Here is an 11,198-nt window from a genome sequence, read left to right on the forward strand (position 1 = left end):
CCTGCTCGAACTAGTGGTCCTTTATGATCCAGTACCTTCTCTGGAGTGTCAGCTATTCCACTGTATGCTGCAGCTGACTGACAAAATCTTTCAGTGTATTCACTCACAGTTTCTTCTTTCCTTTGCACACAGTTAGTGATTCTGGACCAGTCTATTTTGGGTCCCATGATATTCTTTAGAATTTTCAAAACACCTTCTCTCAAATCGCCTTTACTGGCATGTTGTAGTTCAGAAGTAACAGCAGACTCAAAACTGTTGAATTCAGATTCAGTTAGACTTTGTGACATCAGCTGTGTGATTTCTGCTAACGACATGTCATAGAGACGCATTTTGCTGATCAATGTGTAACCCCTCTCTCCCGAGTCCTCACCGCCACACCTCGTTCTCGCTCTGAGTGGGTCTCGAGCCCGGGTCTCCGGCATGGGAGGCGGACACACTAAAAAGGAGGCTAAAGACTGCAGCCACTAGCGTCAGTCGCTAGTGCGTCTCTTGAGAACAGGGGAGTGAGGTTTACCTGCACAGCACCTACCGCTGGCCTCCGTTACAAATGCTCTTCTAAATTCAGAAAAATTTGTGCGTGCTGAGGGTAAGCTCTGGGATAGTCTCTCTATATCTTTAGGTCCTAGTGCTTTGGCAACAGTTTGTACTTGGACAACAGAAGAGTTGGGAGGAACACTTTCAATTCCCTCAATTCCCTCAGGGATCTTATCTATGCACAATCAGCTTGTAACACTCCAAAGAGAAAGGAAAACTTGAAATCGCATCATATGACCCCTTTAAATTTTGTTTTTTATTATTTTATATTTTATTTTTATATATTATTTTGGTTTGGGGTAAAATATGACCAATAATATATAATAATTTTCTAATATTATATATATGGTATACAGTATAATGCATAGTAATTGTAAGAATATATATTATAAATTACAATAAACATCTGTTCCATCTTTATTTGACCCTCTAACTCTAGCACTTTCTGTTCTATTTTAATTCTACTTTATCTATGTATCTTCTTTTTTATTAAAATACTTGTCATTTGCACTTACATATTGTTGCTCTTTTGTTAGTTTTTTGATTGCTTCTATTGTCCTAATTTGTAAGTCGCTTTGGATAAAAGCGTCTGCTAAATGACTAAATGTAAATGTAAATTATACAATTAAACTTCTTTCAACATTGCAATAACAACTATATAAAACTTTTAGTTTAATATTTGAAATAAATTATACATTCTTCCATGTTGAAACAATTTTTAAAACATCCATTCATGAAATTTCTGAATACAATTGTTGTCTAGTAATGTCCGAGCTGATGTTTTAAATTCACAGTGAAGCACCTCTTTCTAGAAGCAGCTGTATATTGTCCAAATTATTGACTGTGAGTCCATCACTGCTGGCCAGAGCATGAAGCAGTGCAGTTTTTCCTGCAAGCAGGTACAATAAACAAAGAGTTAGAATCATATATAAAAATGAAACCACAAACAATCTATTTGGTTAGATAATTCAACAGAAATACCATTCTTGTCTTTTGCATTCACATCAGCACCCAAATCCAGAAGCACACGCAGACACGGCAACTTATCCACCTCCTCACCGGCCAAATCAAGAGGGCTGCTTTCATTAATCTATTGCAGAGACAAAAAAGCTAATATTTAAAGATATTTAAGAAATGTAAAACGTAAAGATAATGTCTGCATTGAAAGCAACTATAAAAGATACAATGAATATTAAAAAAATGTAAAATAATATGTTGTTCACAACAGGTCATTTTATATATAGAGAGAGAGATTGAGAGAGAGAGAGAGAGAGAGAGAGAGAGAGAGAAATTCTCACCCTGTCCCTCTTTTCGATTTCAGCTCCGTGAGATATCAACATCTGCACCATGTCTGGCTTGTTTCTCAACACTGCAATGTGTAAGGGGTTGTAGTACGATACAGAATCTGAAACCATAAGAAAAAGGTCTGATTATGTTTCCTTGATGATAATGAGGTTTATCAGAATCCCAAAAGCATCTTCAGCATCTACAAACCTTCAAAGTTGAGATCAGCTCCGTAACGCAGAAGCACCTGTGCTGCGCTGACCAACCCAAGATCAGCCACTCGAAACAGAGAGTAACTGATACCCTCCATGAAGACGGGAGACTGAGACTCCCTATCCAGAAGTGACGTGACATGTGACGTGGCCAAGTATGGTGACCCATACTCGGAATTAGTGCGCTGCATTTATCCCATCCAAAGTGAACACACACACACACTGTGAACACACACACGGAGCAGTGGGCAGCCATTTTTGCTGCGGCGCCCGGGGAGCAGTTGGGGGTTCGGTGCCTTGCTCAAGGGCACCTCAGTCATGGTATTGAAGGTGGGAGAGAGCACTGTCCCTCCACCTACAATCCCTGCCGGTACGAGACTCGAACCCGCAACCTTTGGGTTACGAGTCCGACTCTCTAACCTTAGGCCACGACTTCCCCAGAAGGGGCTCCACAAGACTTCTCCACATCTCTGGGGCTACACAAGAGCCCCAGAGACGCTTTCTTCATCATCTCGCCTGTGACATGCAGGATATCAAAATGCAGTTCATAAAATCCTCTCGTCATCTGCTCATTGCAGTCTTTAAAATGCAGTTGGTTTGCTGACCTACGCTGGTTTTCTCCTTCTATTCCCAAAACACACATCACAGCATCCACCAGCGGCTGGTACTCATACACGATCCTCCTGAAGCCGTGCAGGAAAGGCATAGTCTGTTCCCTTTGTGCCACGATCTCTTCACGCTGTAAAACAGAACAGATACATGTAAATCATATAGAAATCATGTTGTCATTCAGCAAAACATCACATACATAATGTTAGTTTTATACAATACAGATCAGTGTGTTTGTGACAATTAAACAATGTTATAAATTCTTATGCAGCAATTAAGGTACATAGTAATAGTAAGGCTATGATTATATAAGAAACAACTATTCAATCCTATTGAAGTTTTTAAATAATGCACATTAAAAAGACTTGTCGGTTTATCAGATGGACCACACCTCTGAAAATATACATTAATTTAACACCTTAGAAGATGTATTTAAAATTATAACATTTCAATTAGTAGAAAATAAACCTATAAAGCAGATTTATTCATTTTGGTCGTTGTTTTATGTAACGTTAGAGGGATCTTTACTTGTCTGCTAACGTTAGCTGTCTGCTGCTTGCTATATGATTCATACCTAATCAAAGCTCCCGGAGGCTCCAATAATTATTTTTTTTTTTTAACATATACTTAAAAATCTGCGTTTCATTCTTGTTATTCTTTATTTTCAAAATAAAAGCACACGAATAAACGTGGGATTATGAATAATTAATAAATGTTAATTTATTACATTTAAAAATGGTAACGAGGTTTAGTCTTTCATCGGAGTCAAATCTCACGTCACCATATATATATATATATATATATGTGTGTATATATATATATATATATATATATATACAGTATTAACTTAAATGATTTTAGCAAATGGCTGCAATATAACAAAGAGTGAAAAATTGAAGGGGGTCTGAATACTTTCCGTACCCACTGTGTATATATATATATTCTACCTAAAATCCTATTTACAAAAATACTTAAGATATATTAAAGAAATATTGCAACCTGTATTCATAGGGTAAAGATCAAGATCAAAAATTATTCACTTGAGGAGGCCTATTCATATTCAAATTTGAAATATAACTAGGTTTTCATTAAACATGTGATTCAATCTTTAAAAGTGAAACATCTACACCCACGTTTCCATCTTTGTTGTCTGGTAATATGCACTAGGTTGCCATTAACAAATAAAAATAAGGAAAACAGAAAGACCAAATGTAGCTTAATTCAGCTAGTGTGGTTAAATTTATTGAGTTCAACAGGGCATAAATACAGTAGTGTTATTGTGCAAGCGAACGCAACTGCAGTGACACGCTGCCTCAACATTCTCATTCTCACACACTCACTCACAAAAACACAAAATGCACACAAGTGAACAAAGAATTATATTAATGTCTCCTCTCTTAAGTTGGGCATTTATGACCACAAAGCACTAATGAATTCCACAAACAAGCGCCACATCCCACAAAACCAATAAAAACAGAAATATCAGCTCTAAAACAAAGATAAGACACAAGTTTCTTTCATGGTGCACATGATTTAGTTCAGACTCACTCAAAACACAACAGTCATCTTGACATTTACAGTAGGAGTTTCATTGCACATGATTCAAGCCAGCCTGCACGGTAGATGCTGTTGCCAACGTTGCGAAATCTTGTAGTTGCCACGGTTACTTCTGCTCCCGTCTCCAGATGATCACCATGCCGGTGGCGTCAGAGGAGGCCAGCAGGCTTTCGTCGCAGTTGAAGCTCACGTCCAGGACGGGCCCGCTGTGGCCCTGCAGCTTGTTAACGATGGCCTTAGTGTTGCGCTCAACATCGAAAAAGTAGACGCATGCATCCTCACTGCCGGTGACTGCAACAGGAAAAGAGCAGGATTCACTTATTTTGGCTTTGCTCCAAAACATAGTGATTTGCCTACATAGAAAGCAGCTCGCAAGTGATTGTGAAAATTCTACAAAGACAGCAACATGTCATACAAACAGGAGATTGATTGAATTCAATAGTATGCCATTAGCTGCCATGTTGCTAACCTAATAACACATATAAAGTCATATATACACTACCATTCAAAAGACATTAAAACATTGATGTCAGTAAAGTGTCAGTACAGACATTTGTTACAAAAGGTTTATTATTTCAAATAAATGCTGCTCTTCGAACTTTCTATTCATCAAAAAAAATCATATTTTGCCGCACAACTTGTTTTCAACATTGACAATAATTAGGAATGTTTCTTGAGCAGCAAATCAGCATATTAGAATGATTTCTGACAGATCAGACAGAAATAGCCTGTAATATGATGATTATGGTCTTACCAACACAGGCTCCCTGTCTGAAGGACATGAGAGGACAGAAGATGCTGTGCAGCGGTTGGGATCCGTGTTGAATGGGGAAACTCCTCTTCAGCTGTAGTGTTCCCTCATTATCCACGACCCTGTCAACAACAGTTCCACACTGATCGATAATCATCTCAGTCAAGAGAAAGTGACAATATGAGTTGCATTCTAACCTGTAGAGCAGTAGTTTGTTGACACAGGCGTTGACGAGCAGCGACGGATCCCGTGCCTCTCGACTGATCCACGAGCGGGCTGAGATACTAGAGATAGAGCTGTCCTCATTCACCACCAGCCTCTTAGCTTTGGTCAGTTTTCCTGTGGAAGAAGAACCTTAGCTTTACATAAACACCAATATATCAACCTTAGTCTCATTTACATTTCCAGAATTTCCACCAGTTTTGTTTTTTTTTTGCAAGAAAATATCTTTGTACCTGTGGCCATGTCAAAGAGGAAGGAGAAAATGCTTCCCCTGTCATCACCAGCCCACAGGATTCTCCCCGGAGCATCAAACGAGAGAGAAAGCACTCGACCGGTGAGTTTACTGGAGCCTCCTTTCACTTTCTTTCCAGTGGAGATGTTCACCACCTGCAGGTGATGTTTACTGTTGCCAACCTAGGGACGGACAACAAAGGACAGATTTTATGTATCATATCAACAAAAACTACTTCACAGCAAAATCTTCATGCGGTAGATGAGATTCAGGGTAGAATATGTGTAACAGACGTTAAAATGTTTTATTTTCACAATGTAAATATATAAAATAACTGTTGTATAGAAAATGAAACAACTCATAAGTTGTTTAATTAGTAGTCTTTTTGGTCTTGGTTAAAGTTGCTTGTTTATGATGCAGCATTGTATAAAAGGCAATATTTTAGATTGCTATCATATATCATATCAAATATCATATAAATATTTTCTTCAGAAGTACAATGAATTTCTGTTGGGGTGTTTATTAACCTTGCAAAGCCTGACATTTTTTTATATTGACAGTTTTAAACATTTGACGTGGAACAGCTTAAGACAAAATCTAAAAAAAGTTATATTCACATACATACACAAAGTATGTGTGTGGGTTTTTTTCGAGTATCATATTTGATGCATCAGGCTTTTATGGCTCATGTAGCATGATATAGTGAGAATATGGAGCTCATACTCAAGGAAAAAAAAAAATTTTCAGCGGTCCAAATTGATTATGATAATTTATTATATTTAGTTATTATATTTTATATATATGATATTTATATGGCCAAAACGTAAGGTGGCATTCTGATTTTAATGTAAATCAATGAGATAATTATATTATATATATTATACAGGTGCATCTCAATAAATTAGAATGTTGTGGAAAAGTTCATTTATTTCAGTAATTCAACTCAAATTGTACTGTGGAAACTTAACACTGGACTTATAATAAAATAATAATAATAATAATTAGTTACATTTACATAGTGCTTTTCTGGGTACTCAAAGCGCTTTACATGAAAGGGGGGGAATCTCCTCAACCACCACCACTGTGCAGCATCCACCTGGATGATGCGACAGCAGCCATAGTACGCCAGAACGCCCACCACACACCAGCTTATTGGTGGAGAGGAGACAGAGTGATGAAGCCAATTAGTGTATGGGGATGATTAGGAGGCCATGATGGTCAGAGGCCAATGGGCAAATTCTAACTTTTCACAACATTCTAATTTATTGAGATGCACCTGTACTTAAAAAAAATGCATAGAAATATATTCACTCTATATGTCCCAATAATGTCTCAGCAACATGATTTTTAAATGCTTAGTTTAATTTTTTTCAAAGTTCTGTAGTTTTAAAACATATAATGCAATGGAATACAATGATGACTGAGATGAATAAATAAACCTTCCTCAAAAGCCTGATGCATCATTTGTGATACTCACATTTTATCACAGTTTTTCATAAAAATTATGCATGGGTAATCAAGTAAGCCTAAAAACAAAATAAAAGTTATTCATCAATTTATTTTGTGTTCACAATGCATGTTATAAATTAATCAAACTCATAGCACCTCCTGAGAGATTGTCTGGGTTTAGCTGGAGTGTTCACGTATAAACAAAATTGCTTTAAGAGCCACATAAAAAAAAGAAAGTATAAGAGATATAATCAACCCATCAATTGCATTTCTTGTCAGATGTCTTTACAGGTCACCCACCACAATAGTTGGTAGGTAAGTAAAATTACCCAGCACTGCACACAAAATACTCTTTTTGGCTGGTGGCGCATGTTAATTTCACACCCTAATAGAAAGGGCTGATGGTATTTTTTACTGCAGTCTGCAGTGTTTCATCAGCATAAACAATTCAATATTCCCACAAAACTTCTGTCACCTTGAATAATCCCATACTTTATATTCACCAAATAGTGCATTGTGGTTTCTACAAAAATGTTATGCAGCTCAACTGTTTTCAACATATGACAATAATAAGAAATTTAGTTTCTTGAGCAGCAAATCAGCATATTAGAATGATTTCTGAAGGTATCACAGAAATAAATTACATTTTAAAATATATTAAAACAGAAAAAAAGTATAGATTGTAATAATATTTCACTTACTGTTTTTACCATATTTTTTATAAAATAAGAGTATACAAGACTTCCTTCAAAAACATTTTAAAATCTTACTGAGCTAAACTTTTAAATGGTAGTATACAAAGGAAACAAAAATGGCTGGCATTTGGACTCACCACAGTCAGGTTGTTGTTCATGGGCTGAAAAGTGCAGCACAGCAGCTCACTGCCCTCTGGGTCGGCCACCTCTCGGATGCAGCGTCCATCCTCTGTGTTCCAGATACGCAGAGTGCCATCTTTTGACGTGGACACAATGATGTCATTGCTGAGTGACCAGGCGAAATCAGTCACGGGACCAGCATGGCCCTTTAGTGTCACCTTTACAGTTGGTGGAGGCGGGGACAATGTCATGATTGACAATGTACCATCCAACGAGCAGCAGGCGAGGAGGTGTTTATCATCATTGGCAAACTGCAATCGAGGAACTGAGGAGACAAAATAGTAAAAGGTTAAAAGGAGAGGGTAAAACAACAGTCCAGACCCAGGACTGACAGATGCTACTTTCAAACATTTATGTGTAAGCACTGAAGCAGGCTAGTGGTAATGCAACTTCACAGCAAAAAGGATCAAAAGCGCTTCTTGGTCAAAATGCTGGTCTTGATAAGGTATTCATCTAAATACGGTTATGTCTAAGGTGCAGTATGGATATATGTAAAAGTATCAGATCTGTGAACTAGCAGATGTTGCAAAGCAGAAATTAAACAATTATATTAATTAAACAATATTAAAAAAAAAGAAGAAATGGCAATCCAGTCACTGCTTTTTTTTCTATTTGGCCAATAAGTATCAGGACTTTTATTTATAAAAAAAATAAATAAATAATAATACAGAAATACTGCACATTTACATTTTTTTCCTAAATAAATTCTGGTAAATAATATTTCTGGTAAATACTCCTTTAAAAAGTGTTTTTTTTTATTATAATTTTATTATTAGTAGACTAGAACACGTGGATATGTTGTCATTCTTACACTATAATACTGAACTGATCCCAAACTTTTGAGCGGTAGTGTATATTTAATAACTAAAGATATCAAAGCATTATTTGTATCATTCAGTTCAGTTGAGATATGATACAAGTTTTCTTAACGTAATTGTTGTTAAAAAGATTACATGAGGGACAAAATAACACAAGTAACCCAAAATATAAACAATAAATGCAATTAACAATGTAATTAAAAGGTTTTCACACTTTTTGATGCTAAGGACCCCCAAATACGATGATTCCCTTATGAGAGATTCTAAATATAATAAATATGATTATTTATTTATAAATGTAAAGGCAGCTGCATATTTCATGTGTAAAAATCCATTTATATAGTATAAGGAAACTATTCTTTGTTATATTATTAAGAGTAAAGTAAATAAAAAAATTGTTTCCAAAGTTAAATATTTGGCTTTTGCATTGTCATGTTACTAAAACAAAATGTTATCTGGAAATATTTACGTTTAATTAACTTGACAACGTTTATAAGCTTATTTTTAGATTTTTTTTTTTTTTAATTGAGAAAAATATATAAAATAATAGCAATTAATGTCTTGATTTCTTTGGAAAGCAGAAAGAAATAACTAAATTTAGTACATGCAAACGTAAAAAAAAAAAAAAAAAAAGTTAAACGAATTTCATTAATACCTTAAATGCACAAATTAACAGTCCTAAAACATATTTTGTAAACAAATAAACAAAAATCGTATTAATCCAGTTTAATGATGTTTAAACAAATAGTACAAACATCCCACACACTAACACAATGCAACATGACTAATGTAAACACAACGTTTATAAGAAATATATAATAACAAAATTATTCATATTTATGCACAGCATAAACAAATAGTTTATTTTAAAAATCAATGTTTTGACGCATTAGCCCAGTTAGCAGGGACGCTAACAACAACAGGCGTTACATACCGATTTACAATCCCCCCCAAAAATCATATCAGCCACACTGTGGCCATAATATCTCGCTAATAACAATGTCTGAATGGGTTTAATTTACTGAAACGTAATGTCATGAATAATTGTGTATTTGAAGGACACCTACCGTGCGAGACTCTCACCGGTTCATTCTGTCTGAAGGGACTGGCGTGATCACGTGACCGACCCGCCCTTCCAACAGCTGATCTGCATAGTGACGTCACCGCAGCGCGTGTAACGAAGACTGTCCAATAATTTGTATGATGATGGAGATGGATATAGTCAGTGTTGGGGGTAACGCATTACAAGGAACGCAAGTTACGTAATCAGATTACTTTTTTCAAGTAACTAGTAAAGTAACGCATTACTTTTTAATTTACAGAGATCTTTTTTTATTTATTTATTTTTCCCTGTAGCAACCTCAGAGTCCTAAGGAGCAGCCGAAGAAAGGTGATCAGAAAGGAGATGATGCCAAAAAGCAAGGAGGTAAATATTGACAACAGCATAAAAGACATGAGTGAGACAAAAAGGCATTTCAAATGAACATTTGAAATACAAGCAAAAATGACACCGCAAATATCTGAAATGTAAAATGCTTTTTATGGCTTATGAAAGTAAATGTTTGACTCACAAATAAATTTTTTTACAGATTTATTACAATATAATAAAGTGTCAAACAATATTTAGTGTATAGGAGAAGCATTATACAATATCTTGATGCAAATGAGAGAGAAGATTGCACATTTCTATCTTGCTCTCAGGCACAACTGGATTTTATTGCACTTGCTGTATGTTTCCAGTCAAGGTAACTAACTGTCTTTGTGTCTTTCCCCTCGCAGGACAGCCGAAGGGAGAGAAGCAATAATTTCCAGGCCTTCGTGAAGCTGGCTCTGGAGACTCTCCTGGGCTGATTTGCTGCTCAAGAAAAAAAGTTGTTCTCAGAAGAGCATTTATTTGAAGTAGGAATCTGTTTTCACATTATATTATAAATATCTTTATTGTCACTTTTGATCAGTTTAACGTATCCTTGTAGTGAATACTGATGAAAGACTGAAAATTACAAACATTTTTTTTTTTAAACATGTACACTAATACAACATTCACAATAAGACCAGGAGCATGTACTAAAGAAAATTAATAGGTTCAATTATGATTTTATGTTGATGTTTGATATTTATTCAAACAATCTCAATTTCTCATACAATCAATTTTATAGCTACATAATTCTATGATAAAAAGGCAGTAGGCTCTTGCTTTGACCTACAATAGCATTTGTCTTTTAAAATGAATCCATTTTTGCCCATACCGGCCCCATGCAAACCGACGTCTGGCCAAGAGCACAGCAGAGAGAAATAGGTGTAGTGTAACCATGCATTAGAGACAGCGCTCAGGGAATATAAAGCATGTAGGCTATGTAATATTAGGCTGAGGCAGCAAAACCATAGGATGCAATTGTGCCAGAGAACAAGTGTTTTATAGGAGATCCATGTAGTCTTCTAACCAGATTAGGGGTTGTGTTGGTTCTGGAAATAAAGCATATTAAATGCACTCCAGTGTTTGACCATACAGTGCTTCTGTTTTATGGAATGTCAGAATAACAGAATGTCATTCTTTCTCCTGACTTAATCACACCAGACAGAGTGAGTGTGTGTGTGTGTCTGTGTGTGTGTGTGTGTGTGTGTGTGTGTGTGTGTGTGTGTGTGTGTGTGTGTGTG

General features: G+C 36.0%; 2 protein-coding genes across 2 annotated transcripts in view; both read right to left on the reverse strand.

Moving 5' to 3' along the window:
- LOC107674328 (ankyrin repeat and SOCS box protein 6-like) overlaps positions 1-2,790 on the reverse strand; it is a 4,750-nt gene extending 1,960 nt beyond the window's left edge. Inside the window, exons 1-6 of the mRNA XM_016468269.1 lie at positions 2,636-2,790; positions 2,512-2,546; positions 2,029-2,166; positions 1,833-1,939; positions 1,516-1,624; positions 1,337-1,423 (exon numbers count right to left, since the gene is read on the reverse strand). Of these exons, the coding sequence (XP_016323755.1) occupies positions 1,337-1,423; positions 1,516-1,624; positions 1,833-1,939; positions 2,029-2,166; positions 2,512-2,546; positions 2,636-2,736 (577 nt within the window). The 5' untranslated portion in view covers positions 2,737-2,790. The remainder of the gene's footprint in view (positions 1-1,336; positions 1,424-1,515; positions 1,625-1,832; positions 1,940-2,028; positions 2,167-2,511; positions 2,547-2,635) is intronic.
- Positions 2,791-3,859: 1,069 nt separating this feature from the next.
- On the reverse strand, positions 3,860-9,504 carry LOC107674276 (WD repeat-containing protein 13-like). The gene is made up of 6 exons (XM_016468219.1): positions 9,478-9,504; positions 7,683-8,099; positions 5,403-5,583; positions 5,145-5,286; positions 4,951-5,069; positions 3,860-4,487 (listed from the first exon to the last, which is right to left on the reverse strand). The coding sequence occupies exons 1-6, from the start codon at positions 9,502-9,504 to the stop codon at positions 4,303-4,305; spliced, it is 1,071 nt and encodes a 356-aa protein (XP_016323705.1). The 3' UTR covers positions 3,860-4,302.
- Positions 9,505-11,198: the final 1,694 nt, after the last annotated feature.

The sequence above is a fragment of the Sinocyclocheilus anshuiensis genome, unplaced genomic scaffold (assembly GCF_001515605.1).
Source record: "Sinocyclocheilus anshuiensis isolate Anshui unplaced genomic scaffold, SAMN03320099.WGS_v1.1 scaffold188, whole genome shotgun sequence".
NCBI lineage: Eukaryota > Metazoa > Chordata > Actinopteri > Cypriniformes > Cyprinidae > Sinocyclocheilus > Sinocyclocheilus anshuiensis.

Coding starts and splice junctions, on each gene's coding strand:
- LOC107674276 (XM_016468219.1), bottom strand. CDS start 9,504: ATGATTTTTGGGGGGGATTGTAAATCG. Junction 8,100..9,477: donor TTGGGGGGGATTGTAAATCG/GTATGTAACGCC, acceptor CATTACCACTAG/CCTGCTTCAGTGCTTACACA. Junction 5,070..5,144: donor AACAAACTACTGCTCTACAG/GTTAGAATGCAA, acceptor TGTTGTTGACAG/GGTCGTGGATAATGAGGGAA.